The sequence below is a fragment of the Otolemur garnettii genome, unplaced genomic scaffold (genome assembly GCF_000181295.1).
Source record: "Otolemur garnettii isolate 467f Iridium unplaced genomic scaffold, OtoGar3 scaffold00053, whole genome shotgun sequence".
In the NCBI taxonomy this organism is placed as follows: domain Eukaryota; kingdom Metazoa; phylum Chordata; class Mammalia; order Primates; family Galagidae; genus Otolemur; species Otolemur garnettii.
The window spans coordinates 6,710,658-6,733,219 of NW_003852448.1; the positions used below are offsets into that span (position 1 = coordinate 6,710,658).

The following is a 22,562-nucleotide window of genomic DNA, read 5'->3' on the forward strand; positions in this document are numbered from 1 at the left end:
ACATGATTGTAGTTTTCATCTTAGATGTTTTTACCTTTAGAAGGTTGTTTCTGGTCTTTTTGTATCTGCCATGTCTCAACTTTTAAACATGTGGAATATACTTGTACTTTTAATGTCCTTATCTGATCATTTTAACATCTCTGTTGGTTTTGATTGGTTATTCTTGGGTTTTGTTGTGATTACCTGTTTCCTTCTATGCCAAAAAAATTATTAAAAGGATGCAGGATATTTTCCTTTTTTTCTATAAATCTTCTTGAGCTTTGCTTTAGGGGGTAGTTAAGCTTTCTACAAATAGTTCTTTTGAGTTTTGCTTTTATTTGAGACAGTCTTGCTATGTCGCCCTTGGTAGAGTGCTGTGGCTGTCATAGCTCACAGCAACCTCAAACTCTTGGGCTTAAGCAATTCTCTTGCCTCAGCCTCCCATAACTTTGACTACAGGTGCTTGCCACAATGCCTGGGTATTTTTTTTGTTGCAGTTGTCATTGTTGTTTAGCAGGCCAGGATGGGGTTCAGACCTGCTGGCCTCAGTCTATGTGGCTGACGCCCTAATCACGGAGCTATAGGCACTGAAACTGGGTTTTACTTTTATGATTTATTAGGCAGATATGCAGCAGTGCCTAGTCCAGGACTAATTATTCCTTACCATTGAGAGAACACCTTCCTGAGGCCTCTGTTGATGCTCCACGAATTACTCTTTTCCCAGTTTTGCTAGTGGGAACAAACCTTATTCCTGGCCCCATGTAAGTGCCAGGCCCTATTTCTTTGCATTCCTTCAGGTGGCTGTTTTCCTGGTATCACATAGTTTCCTCAAGTGCATGTGCTATTTGTACTTGAAAGGGAGGAATCTGCAGAGCTGTGAAGTAATGTTCTGTGCAGTTTTCTTCTCTCAGCACTCTGACCTGTGGCCCCTGGCTGCCCATTCCTCTCCTGACTCAACTGTATCTGACTGAAGAGTCAACTGAGATTTGGCTTCATTGCCTTTCTCTAAGCTGTGGCCTAGAAACTCTCCCAAGGCAGTATGCTGAGGCATATATACTCGTCCCTCTTTTGTTTCTCATTGCTCAGGAATCACTGTCCTTTGTTGACTGATGTTCACTGTCTTGAAAACCATTGTTTCATGTAGTTGGTTGTTATGGTTGATTCCGGGAGAAGCATTTATCTGCTTTCTGTTATACCTTGGCCAGAATTGAAAGTGTTGTACAAGTAATTCAACTAAATTGTAATAAACTTATTTCACAATAGAAAATCTATAGTTAGGGTGATGAGTAGTTCAGTAGCTTCATGATACCCAGTTTTTAGTTTTTTATTGTCTTTCCTTTGTGGATCTAAAGTACGTTGGGCTCTTCCTTAGTCCAGTTCCTCTTATTGTGAAAAGATTGTGGACAGGAACTCTTTAAGTAAGCATCGTACTTGCTGGGTAACATTGAGAGGCAGAAAAAAAGAGGGAACTCTTTCCTTATTATAACTAACAAATCCTTTCCAGATACCCTCTTCTATCCTAGCAGTTTTCTCTTAATTTCCAGAATTACATTCTGTGCTCATATCTTAAACCAGTATTGATAAATTGGGACAACTATGATTGGCTTAGATCAGTGGTTCTCAACCTGTGGGTTGCAACCCACAGGAACTGTATTAAATGGCCACGGCATTAGGAAGGTTCAGAGCCACTGACTTAGAGTATAACTCTCCTCTGATGTGGGGGATGGTATTGATATCCTCTGAGCCATATTTCCACTTAGAAAAGGGCACATATTTGAACAAAAGTTGCGATTCCTCAGGATGGAAGAAGAGGGAATGAATGTTTTACAGTCAACTAACTCTGTTATTAGAAACATTTTAACTTAGGGAAACTGAATGTAATTTAAAGTAGGAAAGGTTTAAGATGGTTTTGGAGGATGGGTAAATTTCAGATTAACAGGGAAACTAGACAAAGATTAGTCTGAATTAAGTTTAAAAGTAAGAGGGTATATGGATTTTGGAAGAATAGTACATCTATGAAAATTACTGGACAGGAATGGAAATTTTTCTTAGCTTTGCATACCAAACTGAGGAATTTCAGTAATGAATTTTTTTTTGTTTTTAGGGCAGGGTCTTGATCCATTGCCTGGGGTGGAGTGCAGTGGCTTGATCATAGCTTATGTTACCCTCCCAACTGTCTCCTAGGTTCAGTTGAGTGATTATGATTCTCCTGCCTCAGCCTCCTGAGTAGCTGGGGCTTCAGCCATGCCGCGATATGCAGCTAATTATTTTTATTTTTTGTAGAGATGGAGGTCTTTATGCTGCTCAGGCTGATCTTGATTTCCTGGGCTCAAGTGATCCTCCCACCTTACCTCTCAGTCACAGTGTTACGATTCAGGCTCCCCTTGAACCCTGGTCTCAAGCAATCCTATGTCTGCATCCCAAAGTGCTAGGATTACAGGCATGGGCCTGTAATTATAGGCACCTGGCCAATAATGCTTTTTTTTTGGAGACAGAATCTCATTCTGTTGCTCTTAGTACAGTGCTGTGGTATCACAGCTAATAGCAACCTTAAACTCTTGGGCTTGAGCAATCCTCTTGCCTCATCTTCTGAAGTAGCTGAGACTGTGGGTAGGCATTACAATGCCTGGGTGGTCTTTTCTATTTTTAGTAGATACATGGTCTTCCTCTTGCTTAGGGTAGTCTGAAACTAATGAGCTCAAGCAGTACACCTGCCTTGGCCTCCAGAGTACTAGTATTACAGGCATGAGCCACTGTGCCTAGCATAATTCAGTTTCTTCATAAGAAGCGTAGTATTAAAAGAGCTGAATTCTCTTAGCCTTTTATAAATGAATTGGAAAAGTTTCTTGAAAGGCCAACACGTTTAGGATTAACCATTGTAATTAAAGGCCAATGAGTGTAAATTTTTGAATTCGGGTAGCATGTGCAAAATGCAAAAATGAAATATTACAGTGATAGAATAAGGAGTATTTGATTCTTTATGAATTAGATGGAAGAATTTCAGTTGTCTCTTTTGTTTCAGGCCTAAGTATGTGGGAAAATCAGAAGTTTTGTTTTGGTTGTGCTAAGCCTGAAACCTTGTGTACTATCTTTGACACTGTATATCAGGGTTGGAACCATAGACAATTTTCCTAACTAGCAATGATGGCAAATCAAACTGCCAATGGAGAAAATTAAACAAGAGGAAAAAAGATGGAAGATTGACTTTTTAATCAGTGATCCAAGAAAAAACAGTGTAAAGATGAATGAGACATAGCTTAAAAGGTAAGGAAGAATAGTGGAAATTACTGAGTTTGGATTAATAGATTTAAGGAAATATGATTAATCTCAAGTGTGTTTTTGTATTATAAGGTTTTCTAAATAAAATATTTTCTAAATAAAACAAAAATAATAATTATTCTAAGACCTGTTGTTTTACTGTGTTGCCCAGGCTAGAGTGCCGTGGCTATTCACAGGTGCGATCACAGTGCATTGCAGCTTTGAACTTCTAGGTTTAAGCCATCCTCCTGTCTCACTCTCCTAAGTAAAGGGACTGCAGGTGTGTACCACCACCTCAGCTGTAATTATTATTCAGTGGCAGTCAGTTAGGAGTCTTGACTTCTTATTTTGTCTTTGACATTATTTATTAATGCCAAGTGATGTATTCCTCAAGTCATGTTACCTATTGATACTCAAATTTCTTTATCTGCTCAATGAGAAATTATCTCTTTACTCTGAAATGCTGGGCTATAAGGAAGACATCAAAAAAATCAGCTATGGATTATCTACAAGGTTAAAGTGCAAAGTCTGGGTACAGTAAGAAAATCCAAAATAGTTATTTTATCTTAGAATGCTGTGAGGTATATATACACTTTTTGTGATGAAGTAGATAGTATTCTTTGATATTATGAGGGATGCATTGGATATAAAGCATGGAGGAGGGGCAGAGAATAACATTAACCAGGTCCAAATATATTCCTATAATTTTTAAAAACAAAATTCAGCAATACCTCAGAAATTGCTATGTATGCCACAAGATAAAATCCAATAACTGAAAATTAAAAGAAAGAACAAACAATGGGAAAATGTCTTCAGATTCATTTGGGCCTTTGTATTTCTGCCTAAAATGGCGAACTTAGAATAGATAATGTAGGAGAAGTCTCATGATATGGGAAGCATTAACCCTAAAGGAAAATAAATAATATGTAAAAAAACATATCAGAAAGAAATCATAAATCTTAGGAAAAACATAATGGCAACAACTATGGCCAACGAAAGGAATAGGTTCTAGGATATATTAAACAACCATAAATCCATAAGAAAAACAAAGACAACCTAGTATATGAATGGGCAGGACACCTAAACAAGTAATTTACAAAAGAGACAATGCCAGTGTCCAGTGACCATATGAAAAGTTGCACAACCCTATTAGAAATCATGAATTGCAGATTTGAAACTGCAGTGAGATTGATATGATATTATTTACTTAGCAAAAATCAAGTCTGAATGTAGTAATTATTGGCCTGGATTTGGTTGAATGGTAACTCTTTAATTGAAAGAGTGAAAATTGGAGCAGTCACTTGGGAAAACAGATAATAGTCATTTAGTAAAGTTGAACTGACACCTATCGTATCTCCCAAGAATTCCACTTTTTTAAAACAGCATAATGTTCTCAGACTTTTTGGAGTTGAGAAAACTTTTATCCTCTTATTTGGAAATATTAATATCAGGCTTGATATAAGACAGCCGAATTCCCATATCTGCTTCTACATTCAGGGTGTTGAAATACAGTGTATGCCGTTTTGGTTGACATAGATGAAGAAAATAATCTAGTCTCACAAAGACACACATTGGAAAGAGGGAGAAGCATTTTCATAGGCATTCTAAGATCATGAGTATTTCTTTCTGATGCCACACCCAAACTTTACTAGTGGTAGTTTATTAAAGGTTTGATGTGATATGAAATTCTGCAGGCCTAACAGTGAACTTTTTTTAAACAATATATTCCATTGGGCACCTGTATAGTTTCAATAGATTTTTTGTCCACATGATTTTTATAACATTATTAAATGATCTTTGAAAAGTATTGGTTTACAGAATAATCTAGATATTCTACCTATTGGCACATTTTAATAAAATAACAACATTCATGGTTGTTAAATAATCCACTGATCTCATCTGAAAAGTCTGTAAGTATTGGGCATGTGTCAAGTTCATATTGGTTAATTTAAGTTTTCCAAATTTTGTTATTGGCTATTAATGTTTCCACTTGTTTTTCTTTTTTTTTTTTTTTTTTGAGACAGAGCCTCAAGCTGTCCCCCTGGGCAGAGTGCCGTGGCATTACAGCTCACAGCAACCTCCAACTCCTGGGCTCAAGCGAGTCCCCTGCCAAGTAGCTGGGACCACAGGCGCCCGCCACAACGCCCGGCCATTTTTTGGTTGCAGCCATCATTGTTGTTTGGCGGGTCCGGGCTGGGGATTCGAACCCGCCACCTTAGGTGTACGTGGCTGGCGCCTTAGCCGGTTGAGCTATAGGCGCCGAGCCTCCACTTGTTTTTCTTGACATGACAGGCTCACTTTATTCATTGTGAAGAATTATCTGTCAGATAATGAAGTGTGACTAGCCATGGTTGGCTATTGTTGAACACTTTTTCTATGTAAAAGTGGTGTTCCATGAAAAAAGCAGTTATTTCAGTTATGATCATAGAAGCGCCTTTTGTGAAGAAACCATACATAATTTGGCATAGCAGAATTCCATTATGATTTTCCCCCTCATTTTCTCACATGTATTACATAGATGTTTGCTTATGGATCAAAACTTAAAAACATTAATGATTTTTGCTGCTTTACGAATGATATTTTAAAATGAAACTAGCATTACTTTTGCTGTGATCGTAGTGCTAGTTCAGAATGTTCTAATCTTTACCTAGTGTAGCTTTTGTCACTGCTTTGGTACTTGGATAGACAATAGTATTATTAACTACAGTGTTTTAATCGTGTAATAGTTTTTTTTTCATTTAAGCAGTGTTTAATGAAAGTTGCATATAAGATTATTTTATTCCTCCGTCTTCTCAATTGTTTCTTCCTTGTACTTGCCCTTTTCCTTTCCTACTTGGCGAGATTTTGCTTTTCGCTCAAGGATTTTTTTGTGGTCTTTGTCTAGTTTAAGTCTAGTAATAACCACCTTGCTGGGCTGAATGCCCACATGGACAGTTGTGCCATTAGCCTTTTCCTGCTGCACCCGCTCAGTGTAGGTAGCATATTTCTTCCTGTAAACCTGGACTGCTTTACCAATCTGCTGACTTTTATAATGCCCCTGGACAACCTGAACTTCATCATCCTTTCGGATAGACATGGATTGAACATTGTACTTCTGTCTCAGCTCTCTGGAAAGAGGGGAAGACCTGATCTTCCTGCGAATTGAAATGTCTTTTGCAGTTCTTGCTTTGGTCTGAAGTCACAAAGGGATTGAACTTCATTTTGGCAGTTGCCTCTCCCGATAGCCACAAAAGGGAAGAGAGTTAGTTATAGGTTGTTCCTGGTTCTGTATGTTCACAAGAGATCTCCTGTGTAATAGTTTTTATGTTAGTGGTTAAACAATTTAGAAAACTCAAGAGAAATATTAGAGTCTCTTTTATTCATATTTTTATAAGTTCTTTCTTCCTGTTCTGAAATTTTTATAATTTTACTTTTTTGTTCAAGAACTTTTTGAAGAGTATTCTTTTAGTATAGTTTTGCCTCATGACTTTAGTTTTCATTCATCTGACAATTTCTTGATTTCCTTTTCAATCCTAAGTGATATTTTCACTGGATTTGGAACTCTGTGTTGACAATTCTTTTTTTTTTTTGGATTTGAAAAAATGTTTTGCCACGCTGTTCTGGTCTCCCTGGTTTCAGATCAGAAATCTGCTTTTGTTTGACTTGTTTTTCTTCTGTGCTTAACGTGTCATTTCTCTGACTTTTCTCAACGTATTTTTGTTTAGTGTTTAGTTTTTAAAAGTTTATGATACGCCTTATTATGAATTTATTTGTGTATATCCCTCTTTGGATTTGTTCAACTTCTTTTGTTTTTTTAAAGTGATATCTTGCTGTGTTGCCCAGGTTGGAGTGCAGTGACTTTTCTTTTTTCTTTTTCTTTTTCTTCTTCTTGTTTTTTTTTGTGAGACAGAATCTCAAGTTGTGGCCATGGGTACAGTACAGTGGTGTCACAGCTCATAGCAACCTCAAACTCTTGGGCTTAAGCGATTCTCTGGCCTCAGCCTCCCAAGTAGCTGGGACTATAGGCACCCATCACAACGCCTGGCTATATATATATTTTTTGTTGTTGTTGTAATTGTCATTGTTTAGCTGGACTGGGCCGGGTTTGAACCGTTCAGCCCTGGTGTATGGGGCCGGCGCCCTACCTGCTGAGCTATAGTTACTGCTCTGGAGTGCAGTCGCTTTTCATAAGCATACTGCAGCCTTGAACTCCTGGGCTCAAGAGATTTTCCCACCTCAGCTGCCCAAGTAACTGTGATTGCAGACATATGCCACCAGGCCTGGCTCTCTTAGGTCTCTATTTTTAAAATTTTGGAAATTTTCACGCATTATTTCTGTGAATAATTATTTACCCTCACCTTCTTTCTTTTCCTGATATAACAGTGACAGGAATGCTACCTCATCATTCATTTTAGTCCCACTGTCCCCTTAATCTGTTTCTATAATCATATATTTGAACCCATTTCTCCATTTGTTGTTTAGCCCATTTAGTTGGTATTTTATTTTTGTTAGTGTATTTTTCAGTTTTAAACTTCTTGTTTTTTTCTTAGTATCTTTTATTTCTTTGCTGAAACTATTTTATCTTTAAAATCATGTTCATAATTACTTGTTGCAGTTTTATAATGTATAGTTTGATAATTCTGACATCTCTTGATTCTCAGTGTTTATACCTGTTGAATGTCTTCATTTCTTTTGAGACTTTCTTGGTTCTTAGGGTAGGACAAGTTTTTATTTTCTGAGATAGAGTCTTATTTTGTCACCCTTGGTAGAGCGCTGGGGAACCTTAGATCAGAGCAATCTCAAATTCTTGGGTTTAAATGATTCTCTTGCCTCAGCCTCCCATGTGGCTGTGACTACAGGTGCCCACTACAATGTTGGCCTGACTAATTTTTCTAGAGACAGGATCTGGCTTTTGCTCAAGTTGGTCTTGAACTCAAGCAATTCACCTGCTTTGGTATTATAGAATGCTAGAATTAGAGGCAGGTAAGTTATTTTTGATGAATCTCTCACATTTTAAGTGTCATTTTATAAAACTTAAAAACTTCATTTAAATCTCCCCTTTTGCAGGGCTTGTCTAAAAGTTTGTTTTGGGGGGGGTAAAGTGGGCATTTATGTGTGTAAATTCTAGTTCCAAAATAGGCTTTTGTCAAGTCTCTGATGGGGAAGGACACCTAGTGAATGCTGAGCAGTGGTGCAATCTAGACTTTCCTCTGTGCATCTGTGGAAAACACCCTGGTTCCACCAATGCCTGTTTTTCACTTGGCCTCCACTGACACTAGGGTGGAGGAATGGGCACGTTATCATTGGGCGCTGGTTTTTGTTTTCTCCAGTTGGCTTCTTCTGTAGCCTCCCCTCTGGGAAGGAGTAGGGGAGCTTCCTTAAAAACCGGTGGGTGTTGAATTCCTTGCTCTGCACTTTTTTCTGCTCACACACTGGAGGGAGGACGTTCTGTCACTGCACAGTGGGTGTGACTGTTTGGCTCCCCACCTGGCCGCCTTTGGTATTACTCTGTGAGTAGAGCGGGGAATGGATGTCTAGGTTCTCTTGTTAAATCTTTGCGGAGGTTGTGGGCCTGGAGCTTTTTCTGCAGTATTTGGTTCAAATTGGTTGGGTTTTGTAAAGCAGGATTTTGTCCTGCTAGCCTGGCACACTCCTGTTCTTTTGATGAGAGACAGTAGACTCTTTGTAGTGTGTTTGTGTGTCTGTTGATGCTTCTGATTTGTTAACTTCTCCAGGATTTCTTGGTATATATGAAATGGAAAGGAAACTAAGGGCATTCAAGCTGTCTTGTTCCTCTACACCCAAGGCCCGGCCTAGTTGAATTGTCCTCCCCCTACATTTTATTGTCTTCTTGTGTTTGTCTCACATATGACCAACATTGTTAGCTGTACTTAGTGGAAATAATAGGCAATAGGACCTGTCTACCATTTTGCTTGGAAGTGGAATTCTGTGTTCTTTTTTTACTTTTCTCCCTTGAACATGGAAATCTGGGCTGACAGGTTTTCTTCTTCCCATATTTAAAAGATACTGCTTTGTTTCCTGTCTTAATGTTTCTAATGAGATGTCAGGGATGGTGGCAATAATATCATTCATTATTCCAGCATATGTAATGTTCTGATATTGCTGGCTGCTTTCAGGATTTTTTCTTTATCTTTGGTTTCAGCAGTCTGACTATGATGTGCCTAGGTGTGATTTTCTTTATAGTCATCCTGGTTGGGGTTTGCTGAGCTTCTTGAAACTGTAAGTTGATATTTTTGACCACATTCATAAAAAGTTTGGCCTTTATTTTTTACTTTTGTTCTGTCCCCTTTTCCTTCCTTTGCGACTCTAATTACATGCATGTTAGTGTATTTGGTGCTATCCCATAGACAACTGAGGCTCTGTTCATTGTTTTCTAGTGTTTTTACTTTTAGTTTCTCAGAGCAGATACTTATTTTTAAGGCAACTGACATTTTCTGTGATATCCAATTTCTTTTTAAGCTCGTTCACCGAAGTTTTTATTGAAATGACTGCACTGAGTTGTAGAATTCCCGTTTGGTTTTGCTTTATGGTCTCTATGTCTTCTGTTACTCCCTCCTGATTATGACCAGCATTTCCTGTGTATTGTTGAATATGTTTTTAGTAACTGCTTTAAAATCTTTGTCCATTTTCTCATTTTCCTTGGAATATTTTCCCTCTTCACTATAAGATTCATTTTCCTGTTTTTTCCTCATATGTGTAAGAATTTTTTATTGTATATTGAACATTTTAGGTAGTATGTTGTAGATAGAGGATTCTGTTATTTTGTTCTGTTTCAGTGTCAGTCAGGCTTTCTCCTGGGAGGCTTTTATGATGGCTGGATTTATACTCCAAGCCACATCGTAATTCTAGCTATCAGCGATGTCTCTGTGCATTTCTTTCAGCAGTTCAGTTTTTGATTTCTCTTGAACTCCTTCCCTTCGCTTTATTAATGTACATTTTAGGGATGTAACAGTGATTTGAGAGTTTATTCAAATTTTTGGACTCCCTCTCTTGGCACTGCCTCTTCTTAAAGATCCCCTCAGTTTCCGCCTTTCTAGAATTGTTGAACGTCATCTGCCTTTTCATTCGGTAGAGTGTCCCAGCTCACAGCAACCTCAAACTCTTGGGCTTAAGGCCTCAGCCTCCCAAGTAGCTGGGACCACAAGCACCCGCCACAACACCTTTTTGTTGTTTTAGTTGTCATTGTTGTTTAGTGGCCCAGCCTGGGTTCGAACCCACCAGCCCCAGTGTATGTGACTGGCGCCCTAACTGCTTTGCTACAGGCACTGAGCCAATATCAAAGCTTTTTGTTTGTGGTCTAGTATACTTTACTCCTTCATGCACAGTAGGTGATGTCCTTAGATGAAGATTTGCCTAAATATAAATTTTAGCCAAAGATATATCCTTTTTTTTTTTTTTTTTTTTTTTTTGAGACAGAGCCTCAAGCTGTCCCCCTGGGCAGAGTGCTGTGGCATCACACTCACAGCAACCTCCAACTCCTGGGCTCAAGCGAGTCTCCTGCCTCCGCCTCCCAAGTAGCTGGGACTACAGGCGCCCGCCACAACGCCCGGCTATTTTTTGGTTGCAGCCATCATTGTTGTTTGGCGGGTCCGGGCTGGGGATTCGAACCCGCCACCTTAGGTGTACGTGGCTGGCGCCTTAGCCGGTTGAGCTATAGGAGCCGAGCCGATATATCCTTTTTGTAAGGGTCATATGTCCTCCCTTTCCAGTTTTTTTTTGGTTATTTACAAGTAACTTAAAGTAGATTTTTTTTTTTTTAGACGTGACAAATTTAAGCTTTAGAAAAATTACTTTCACTTTAGCCTCTTGTCATTATCCAACAAATAAATAAATGTTTTCTATGTGCGAGTCATTGTTTTGTTCAGGTATATTTTATGTACATTATAGTTCACTCCATCTTAGTGTATGTTGAATGTTTCATCACTGTCAAGATATTTCCTTTACCCCAGAGGTTTTCTCCTGCTCCTTTGTAGTCAGTCCCCTCCTATCACTCCAAGTCCAAGCAGATATCAATCTGTTGCTCTCTGGTAGTTGTGTGTCTTCTGTACTGATATATGAATGGAATCATACAGTCATCTTTTTTCTCCAACTTTGTTACTTAGCATAATAGTTTTGAGATTAGTCCATCCACCGGTGATAGTTTCTTCCAATTTTTGCCTAGTATGGAAAGCTGCTATGATCATTTATGCTGCATTTTTCGTGTGGATGTATCTTCTCAGGTTTCTTGGGTAAATAGGTGGGACTAGGATTACTGGTTTATTAGAAATATGTGCTTAACTTTAGAATGCAGTTTCATAGTTTCTTAAAGTGTCTGTGTGTGTTTCCATTTCTTTTAGCAGGATGTGAGAGCTGTACATTGTTGCCAGCACTAGGTGTTGTCAGTGTTTCTGAATTTTAGCCGTCTGGTTGGTATTTAGTGATAACCTGGTTGTGGGTTTGATTCTTGCATTCCCTGATGACGTATTAAATTGAGCATCTTTTTTGTGTATTTATTTGCCCTTAGTACATCTTTTGTGAAATATTAATGTTCAAATATTTTGTCTCTACTTTCCCGTTTTCTATTTGATTTTTCATTGAGTTATAAGATTTCATTGCATATTATTCACAGAAGTCATTTATTAGAGATTTACTTTGCAAATATCTTTGCCTATTCTGTGACTTGTTTCTGTTTTCTCAGCAGTGTTTACTAAAGAGCCGAGGTTTTACTTTGATGAAATTTGTCATTTGTTAAATTTTTTTGTCAGTTTTTTCTCCTTTGGATAATTCTCTTTGGGGCTTATTTTTTAAAAGTACCAGAGCTTTGCCTACTCAGAGTTACCTATTGGTTTTTATCCATTTTACAGTTAAATTCTATATATGGTATGAGAATATGAGATAAGATTAAATGTTCTTTGTTTTTCATTGGGTATTTAGTTGTTTCTGTATCTTTAAAAAAAGATTACTATTGTTCCCTTGAGTTGTCTTGGCCCTTTGCTGATAAATTAATTGACTGTGGAAAGGTAAGTCCATTTCTGTGTTTGCTGTTATGATCCCAATAATTTAGTGCTGCAATCATGTTAATTTATGGCATTAATATTTTTACTGATAGTCCTGTGTTGATGGTTTTTGCTAATAGTTTTTACTTGGTATGCAGCATTTTGTCAGTGGGATGTACTAGAAATTAGCTCCATCACTTTTCTTTATGAGACAAGTAGAAAACATAGAGTATAGACACCAAAGTTATATTAAAACCAGAATCTGGTTCACTTGCATTGATTCCATGTTGGGACATATGTACTAAATTTTTCATATGCAACTTCTGGTTAGATAAACTCATTTTATCTGTGTACAGAAGTTCTTATACTGTTACTGAAATATTTTAAGAAAATGATCATTCTTCTGTTACTTTAAAATTTGAAGTAAATCTACACCAAGGTTTGAACTAAAGAGAATGCAAATGTATCTCTTCATATATACTTAAATGTCCAGATTTAAATCTATCCAGTTGCCTTCAATCTTATTTGTCTTACTTGTTGGCATATAAAAGCATGTAAATTCTTTCTCCCCTTTGTGAGTTTTTAACTCTTCTGTAGTGTGCAGTGTTATTAACTTTAAAGTCATGTTAAACTTATATTTAATATTTCCATTTTAAAATTCCTAATTTTCAAAAAATTACTCATTTCATTGCACACACTATGAATCATATAACAGTAAGATTCTTCAATTTGAACTTTTAGGAATTATCAAAAGAAGATGGTGTATGTGGAAGTTATGTGTATGCCTTTTATTGTGGGTGATAAGTGCAAGTATCCTGGAATCATATTTACAATGTATTTATCTATATGATTCTCCCAGTTAACATCATCTCAATATACTGTTTTACTTGAGAACAATGAGAACTCTTTACCTACAATTTGGGAAGACATCAGGTAGGATACAGATATTGATATAGAATTTCAAGTGAGAAAGACATGGGCAGATATTTTCCATTTTCCAGTTGAGCCTTTATGTAAGATTCTCTTAATTATCTAAACCTTTTTTTCTCCCTACAAAACTGCTTACTAAAGAGTCATACCTGAATAGCAAAGTACACTTAGAAAGTACATTTCCAAATGGTGGTGAATTAGAGGAGTTTGTCCTTATGTTGTGAGTTTCTAATTCTTACTATTTTAGGTCCAGGGACATACCTACTTTTGTTGAATTTGGCCTAGAATAATTTGCTTTTGAGTGTACATACATCTCTTTATGACAACTGGTAGTGAATTTTCTTGAAAATTCTGAGACTGGATTTCGCTCTGTTGCCCGGCGTAGACTACAGTGCCATTATCATAGCTCACTACTACCTTAAACTTCCGGGCTCAAGTGATCCTTCTGTCTCAGCTTCTTAAGTAACTGGTAATACATGCATGTACCATCACCTCCTCACCTCCAGCTGATTTCTTTCTGTGCTTTATAAAGATGAGGTATCTCTATGTTGCTCAGCCTCATCTTAGACTCCTGGCTGTTAGGAATCCTGTTATCATGCCCTCCTAAAGATTTGGGGTTTTAGGTGCAAACCACTATGCCCTGCCTAGAATGTGTTTTATTTTAAGAACATAGAGATCTGCATGTTATCTGTGTATCGATTTGAATTGAATCTGATCATTATTACTGTTTTTTTATTTTTATTTCATGTCTACTTAATATTTTGATTTGAGAGCTGTGTCAAAGTCTCCTAACCGATATATGCATTTCTACTCATCTTTACTTTTTATATGTTAAAGATATATATTAGGTATATAAACCTTAATGATTATTGCATCTTTTTTGGAATTTATACTATAATGTAAGATTTATGTTAATGTAAACTATTATCTTTGACTTAGTCACTGCTTTTTGAATTTGGATTATATTTTCCTTTGCAATTACTCTTGTAAATTTTAGATAGTATTTGTTTATGGTTTTCCCCCAGCTTTTTATTTTAGAATTGTGTATGTCACTGTGCCTCATGTATATGTATGCACATATATATGCATACACATGTAAAAATAAAATATGTATTTGTGTATAAAATGTGTTAAGTATATTTTACATATTTTGAAGTTGCTATTTTTTTAATAGAGAATTTAACCTGTTTATGTTTATTATCCATTGACTTGAATATTAGCATAACAGGCATTAAAATTGTAATTTTAAATAATTTGTTCATAGACCTGAAGATACTGGGTTTTCTCTATTGATTATTGCTAGTGATGCCCTGTTCTTCTTTTTTTGTAAAAGATCTTTTTCTTTTTTGTGGGGCTCCTAGAATTTTCCTTTTATTTTTATTGGCTTAAACTTTTGACAGTGTTTCTAGATGTGGTATGTCTGAAACTGGTGATGAGGGACTTTAAGGAGGAATTGTGACCTCCCTCACTTTTTTTGTTTTGAGACAGAGTCTCAATCTGTTGCCCTGGGTAGGGTGCTGTGGCATCATAGCTCACAGCAACCTCATACTCTTGGGCTCAAGCCATCCTCTTGCCTCACCCTCTGAGTGGCTGGGACTGTAGGTGTCTGCCACAGTGCCCTACTATTTTTAGAGACAGAGTCTTTCTCTAGCTTAGGTTGGTCTCAAACTACTGAGCTTAGGCAGTCCACCTGCCTCAGCCTCTCAGAGTGCTAGGGTTACAGGCATGAGCCACCACTCCTGTCCTATGACCCTTTCTTACGGGTAATTTTGTAGAGATACAGAGATCCATGGAACAGATCCTGAAGACTGTATTTTAGATTCCTCATCTATTAAGTAGGGATTATTCTTAATAAGCGTTAGCTCTTAACTAGATACATTTATAGGTGTCTTCTAGGATAATTTCAGTGATTATAATCCCTCTTCTATTTTCTCCCCCTTAAAATGGACCATCAGAATCAAATTTATGTGTCATATTTACTTTTTAACTTTGATTTGAGAGCTATGTTAAAGTCTTCTAATCTATGCATACATTTCTATTTATCTTTAGTTTTTATATGTTGAAGATAGTTATTAGTATATAAACCTTATTTTCCACTTTTGTTCGTCAATGCATTGTAGGAGAATCCTAGTTGACTGATAATATGAAAGATTGAGTAATGGTTAAAATGATTTTGGAGTGTGGAAAACCCTATACTACTTGACATTTCCTAGGGCATATAACCTAAAATTACTGCCATAGTTAATAGAAAAGAAATACTAGATAATTAATTTAAATGAGCCACTGAATATCCTTTAACTTGTTATTGCTTCATGATAAAATTTTTACTTCTGAAATTCTGTTGATTCTATTTTTTTTTCTGTTTTGTTTCTTATCATAGATTTATTTCGAGAGTTTTTTTTCTTGTTTTAGTATATTAAATAAAAGGGTGTGCCTTTGACTTAATCTTATAATTGGTGGCTTGATACTCATAACTCAGTGGTTAGGGCACCGGCCAGCCACATACACCGAGGCTGGCGGGTTCAAGCCCAGCCTGGGCTTGCTAAACAACAACAGGTACAACAAAAAAATAGCCGGGCATTGTGACAGGTGACTGTAGTCTCAGCTACATGGGAGGCTGAGGCAAGAGAATCATTTAAGCCCAAGAGTTTGAGGTTGCTCTGAGCTCTGATGCCACAGTACTCTGAGGGTGACACAGTGAAACTCTTATCTCCAAAAAAAAAAAAGTCGAGAAAAATAAAATGCTATTCTAGGAATTTTGTTTATTTACTTGAGAGAGTCTCACTATGTTGCTCTCTGTAGAGTGCTGTGGCGTCTCAGCTCACAGCAACCTCAAACTCTTGGGTTTAAGTGATTCTCTTTCCTCAGCCTCCCAAGGAACTGGGACTACAGGAGCCCGCCATAATGCCTGGCTATTTTTTGGTTGTAGTTGGCCCAGGCTGGACTTGAACTCTCTAGCTCCAGTGTATGTGGCTGGTGCCCTAGCCACGAAGCTACAGGTGCTGAGCATATTCTAGGAATTATAAATACTGATTCAGATCATTTAGTTGGTAGACCATTTAGAACATTTAAGAGCTGTTTACCTTTTCCCTCCCAAAATACTAATAATTGATTTTAATCAATTTATAATTGTTTATAATTATTATAAATATCAATTTACAATTGTTACATTGTTGTAACTTGATTTCTGACGTGTGGTATATTAGAGTGCCAACATTAGACAAGTTCCCTGTGGAAATTCATATTGTGATATTTTTCATGTTTTTACAAATTTTACTTCATTTAGGAAGACACATTTCCCACATATGTATATAGTATACATTTTATTTTAAGGTCACATGTTCTTTAATAGCTATGTAATTGTAACAGATGGGTTTGAAGGGTTAACTTAAATACAGTGTTTTATTTCCTTCTCTTTATTCCTTGAAATGTAATATTGTAAATATGTTGCATATATTCTAGTACTTTTCATAGTAATTTAGCTAGTGTCATATATTTTTGATTGCACAAATGATTAAGAGAACGTACTGGTATTTCTAAAACAAAACAGACATTGGGAAAAAGATAAGTTTTTTTTTAGTGCAAAAGGCATCTGCACAACTCGCCATATCAAAATAAGAGATTCTGGATTTTAACAGCTGAACAGGGCTCGTTGCCTGTGGCTCAAGTGGCTAAGGCACCAGTCACATACACCTAAGGTGGCAGGTTCGAATCCAGCCCGAACCCGCCAAAACAACAATGACGGCTGCAACCAAAAAAAATAGCCAGGCATTGTGGCAGGCGCCTGTGGTCCCAGCTACTTGGGAGGCAGAGGCAGGAGACTTGCTTGAGCCCAGGAGTTGGAGGTTGCTGAGAGTTGTGATGCCACAGCACTCTGCCCAGGGAGACAGCTTGAGGCTCTGTCTCAAAACAAAAAAACAACCCCCAGCTGAACAGAAATTATTTTGTTATGTTAATGAGTTATTATATAATGTTTTCAACAGATTGATTGCACTTTTCTTCTTGTTATTTTCTTGGCCTTTCTAGTAAGATACTTAGACTACCAAGGTATTACATGTGTGGTTAATTATGGGTTCCATTAATATACTAAACGTATTTAGATACCTTGGGATGTTATGTTATAAAAGCAGAATATGTTTTATAAAAGCTGGTTATAATGTTTTATCAATGAAGAGAAATAGAATTTGTTTATTTTCTTCATTCTAATGCAATAATACCCTGAGTACAAACATAGAATTGGAATGTGTATTAATTTGTGAACTTGTGAACATTATGTAAAACTAAAGTGTCACAAATATAATTAACGTTAATCAGTTACTTAGAAGGTACAGTAGTCTGTTGACTTGCCCTTAAAATGTGGGGACACACCAAGAGTCACTAAGCTTTTTTATGTTTATTGAGTACAGTGGACTGAAGAGGAGGAGGAAAATTTTGAATGTTGTGGTACCTTATATAGATAACACATAATTATTTAAACGGTCACAATTTTAAAGCTGTTATATTCTGTGATTGATTACCCAAACATGGAATCTCAGTGTATTAGCATGTAAAGATATTCACAGTAGTGTTAGCAACATCTGGTGGTCTTTGTGAAGTGAGGTCTAGTTGTTTCAGCTAACAGTTGATGAGCCATACTTAAAAATGAGATTACCACAAGTGAAGTTTTACTCGGTGCCCGAAGCACAGTGGTTACAGTGCCAGCCACATATATTGAGAGTGGCGTGTTCAAACCTGACCTAGGCCAGGTAAACAAATGCAACAAAAAAAAATAGCTGGGTGTTGTGGCGGGTGCTTGTAGTCCCAGCTACTTGGGAGGCTGAGGCAGGAGAAGCCCTTAAGCCCAAGAGTTTGAGGTTGCTATGAGCTGTGACACCACAGCACTATACAGAGGGTGACATAATGAGACTGTCTCAAAAAGAAAAAAATGTGAAGTTCATTTAGTACATATAATTATGTATACCTGCTTATTAGGGCCTTTCTATGTCAACCAATAATCCTGGTGCTATGGTTACAAAGATAGTACAGTCTGCTGCCTTTACTCAAGCCTCTTGGACTAGAATGAAAAAAGATACTTATAAAACATACTTATGTTATGGCATAAGCTAAAACAGACGTATTTATTATAAGTTAGACAGGTAGGTGTCTCGTACAGAGAGATCTTATATTGTACAGTACAAGGCCACCCATCAAAGTCTCCACAAAGAAAATGGTATTCAACATGGGCTGGGGAGGTTGAGGAAGAGTTTATTAAATAATCATTTCAAGGTAAATCTGAATAAATAAATGCAGCATTTTAGATAGTTCATACTGGCTTCTCATGCATTCACTTGCCCTAACTTCTCCAGCTTGTCTAGAGTTTATTTCTTTCTTTTTTTTCTTTTTCTTTTCTTTTTTTTTTTTTTTCCAGTTTTGGCTGGGGGTTGGGTTTGAACCCTCCACCTCCAGCATATGAGGCTGGTGCCCTACCCCTTTGAGCCACAGGCGCCGCCCCATCTTTTTTTTTTTTTTTTTTCTTTTAGAGACAGAGTCTTACTTTGTCGCTCTCAGTAGTAGAGTTCTGTGTCATCACAGCTCACAGCAACCTCCAGCTCTTGGGCTTAGGCTATTCTCTTGCCTCAGCTTCCCAATTAGCTGGGACTGCAGGCGCCTGCCACAATGCCTGGCTATTTTTGTTGTTGTTGTTGTTGTTGTTGTTACAGTTTGGCCATGGCCGAGTTCGAACCCACCACCCTCAGTATATAGGGCTGGTGCCCTACTCACTGAGCCATAGGTGCCACCTAAGTTTATTTCTTTGCTTTTTACCATGTCCAAGAGAACAGAGGCTGGTTGAAATAGAAAAACAAACAAAACAGAAAAAAAAGACACCTAGATGACTTAATTTTTTCCCCAAATTATAGTTTTTAAAAAATATTTTATTTTATTATTTTATTTATTGAGACAGAGTCTCACTTTGTCACCCACTGTAGGGTGCTCTAGCATCATAGCTCACAGCAACCTCAAACTCTTGGGTTCAAAGCGATTTTTTTACCTTAGCCTCCTTAGTAGCTGGAACTACATGCATCCGTCACAATGCCTGACTATTGTTTTTTTTTTGTTGTTGTTTAACAGGCCAGGGCCATGTTCAAACCCACGAGTCCCTGAGGACTCACAGGCTGTGTCTCATCTGCCACCTTCCTCTGTACATTTTGAATCAATTTCTTTTGTAAACCTAAAACCACTCTTTTCCAACTGGTAAATTTCCCTTTAGCCCACAGGCAACAAGCTTCTCTTGAGGTCTCCTGATGGTGGCATCAGAATACACTCTTCTAGCATGGTGGCCTGACCCCAGGGCAACTTCTGTCAGTGGTTGTGTAGAAAATTTTCCAGGGGCATAGAGGCATGCTGGTGATTTGCTTAGCACTTGATGGCAGTGTGTCCCAAAACCAGGGGCAGGAGGTGGTGGTGGCAGCACTTACTCAGGGTTCAAGCCACTTTCTGGGCTGCTCTGGGTATCACTTGGCACTAGATCCACCCTGTATTAAGCCCCAGATACTTGCTTGGTGGGAGACTTCTCCTGGGCTCCACGCCTCTTGGGGTTGATTTCTAGCAAATTCTTGCTCCTTCTTGTTCTGCTCTGGCAACTTCTTCCTGTGGAATCTCCAAACAGGTTCTAGCACTTTTCCCTGAGATACACACCTGAACTTTATTTTTTTTTACACCTAGAACTTTTCCTGATTTCAAAGGTGATTTGGCAACCAATGTCTCTAGCCAGTCATTTTGCTCCCAAACCTCCAGTTTCAACAAATTTTTAAACACTTATATCATGTATCTTCTCAGTCCACAGTGAAATAAAAGTAGAAATCAATAACAAGAGGGACTTTGGAAACTATACAGATACATTGGAATTAAACAATATGCTTCTTAATGATGACTGGGTCAAAAGAAGAAAGCAGGGAAGAAACCAGAACGTTTCTTGAAACAAATGAAAATCAAAACCTAACATACTAAAACCTATGGGCCAATATCTCTGATGATTATAAATGCAAAATTTATCTATAAAATACTAGCGAACTGAATCCAACGGTACATATGATAAAAGCAGTGCTAAGAGGGAAGTTTACAACAATAAAAGTCTACATCGATAAAATAGAAAAATTTCAAATTAGTACTCTAAAGATGCACATCAACTAGAAAAGCAAGAACAAACCAAAACTAAAATTAGCAGACGGAAAAAACATAATAAAGATCAGAGCAGAACCTAAATGAAATAGAAACTTCAAAGAATCAACTAAACAGTAGTTGGTTTTTTTGAAAATATAAATAAAATTGATAAACCTCTGGATAGACTAACAAAGAAAAGAGAGGACCAAAATCAAAATAAAATGAGAAATGAAAAAGACATTACAACTGATACCACAGAAGTGCAAAAGATGATCAGAGATTACTCTGAATTACTATACACTAACAAATTGGAAAACGTTGAGGAAATAGATAAATTTCTGATACATGCAACTTACTGAGATTGAATTACAAAGGAATAGAAAATATGAGCAGAACAATAAGTAACAAGATTGAATCAGTAATAAAAAGTCTCCCAACAAGGAAAATTCCAGGACCAGATGGCTTGACTACCAATTTCTACCAAACTTACAAAAAAGAACTAACACTAATTTGCTCAAACTATTCCAGAAAAATTTAAGAAATTATCCGGCTCAGCACCTGTGGCTCAAGTGGCTAAGGTGCCAGCCACATACACCTAAGGTGGCAGATTTGAATCCAGCCCAGACCCGAGCTATGGTTGCCCAGCCAAAATTACAACTTCTATAAATAAATTTGAAAGTAACTACTATGGTGATCTAGATTTTTTTTTTTTTTTTGAGACAGAGCCTCAAGCTATCCCCCTGGGTAGAGTGCCATGGCATTACAGCTCACAGCAACCTCCAACTCCTGGGCTCAAGCGAGTCTCCTGCCTCCGCCTCCCAAGTAGCTGGGACCACAGGCGCCCACCACAACGCCCGGCTATTTTTTTTTTTGGTTGCAGCCGTCATTGTTGTTTTGGCGGGTCCGGGCTGGGGATTCGAACCCGCCATCTTAGGCGTATGTGGCTGGCGCCTTAGCCGGTTGAGCTATAGGCGCCGGGCCGGTGATCTAGATTTTTATGTGCACCTTTAACCATATATGTCCTCCATTAACTTATTTTATGGTTGACTAGTTTGTTTCATATTAAATTGTATTTTATTTATTATTATTAAATTTTTTTTTTTTAAGAGACAGTGTCTCACTTTATCACCCTTGGTAGAGTGCTGTAATGTTGCAGCTCACAGCAACCTCCAACTCATGGGCTTAAGCGATTCTCTTGCCTCAGCCTCCCGAGTAGCTGGGACTACAGGTGCCTGCCAGAACTCCAGGCTATCTTTTTTTTGTTGTTGTTGTTGTTGTTGCAGTTTGGCTGGAGCCAGGTTTGAACCCTCCACCTTTGGTATATGGGGCCGGTGCCCTACCCACTGAGCCACAGGCACTGCCTTATTTATTTATTTATTTTTTGAGACACAGTCTCACTATGTGGCTCTTGGTAAAGTGCGATAGCATCACAGCTCACAGCAACCCCAAACTCTTGGGCTTAAGTAATTCTCTTGCCTCAGCTTCCAGAGTAGCTGGGACTACAGGCTCCCGCCACAACGCCTAGCTATTTTTTGGTTGCAGCTGTCATTTTTGTTGAGGTCTAGGCTGGGCTCGATTCTGCCAGCCTCAGGTATATGTGCCCTGCCCGATGAGCATGGGCATCACCCAATATTAAAATTTTAGGCAAGGTAAAAATAGTAATAGGTCTTTCTTATAAATAATGTATAATCCTTTTAGCATTTTTCATGGGCTTTAAAAACTATTAAAATAACTCTCAGCTAGAAACCTGTCTTTTAAAGAGTATTGCTGTTTTTGTTTAAAAAACATCTTTAATTGTAAATTTTTGACAATGTAGTAGGAAAAGAGAGAAATGCTCACTTTCTAATTAGAATGGAAAGGATTGAATGGCGCATATGAAGCCCTTAGGTTTTACTTATTTTTTTTTTAACTGATCTTTATTTAGTATTTTGCAGTTTCAGATGGTTTTACTACTAATGTACAAAGACTTTTTTTTTAATACTTCTTAGTTCTACATTTTTGAAGTTTTTTAAATGGATCTTTCTTTTTACCTGCTTTCAGCGATGTGCATTTTGTAAGCACCTTGGAGCCACTATCAAATGCTGTGAAGAGAAATGTACCCAGATGTACCATTATCCTTGTGCTGCTGGAGCTGGCACCTTTCAGGATTTCAGTCACTTCTTCCTTCTTTGTCCAGAACACATTGACCAAGCTCCTGAAAGATGTAAGTGTGTACTTCAGGTAGAAGTTTAAACTTTTATCAATGTATTTACCTAAAATAATAAACGTTTTGAATTCCCT

The 22,562-nt window shown here is 37.6% G+C and overlaps 1 protein-coding gene and 1 pseudogene across 6 annotated transcripts in view; one reads left to right on the forward strand and one right to left on the reverse strand.

Annotated features, from left to right (window-relative positions):
• KMT2C (lysine methyltransferase 2C) overlaps window positions 1-22,562 on the forward strand; it is a 218,552-nt gene that overhangs the window by 53,916 nt on the left and 142,074 nt on the right. For all 6 annotated transcript variants that reach the window (XM_023514453.1, XM_023514454.1, XM_023514457.1 and 3 more), the window contains exon 6: window positions 22,323-22,485. In XM_023514453.1, the coding sequence (XP_023370221.1) occupies window positions 22,323-22,485 (163 nt within the window). The remainder of the gene's footprint in view (window positions 1-22,322; window positions 22,486-22,562) is intronic.
• LOC100949578 lies at window positions 6,014-6,469 on the reverse strand (annotated as a pseudogene).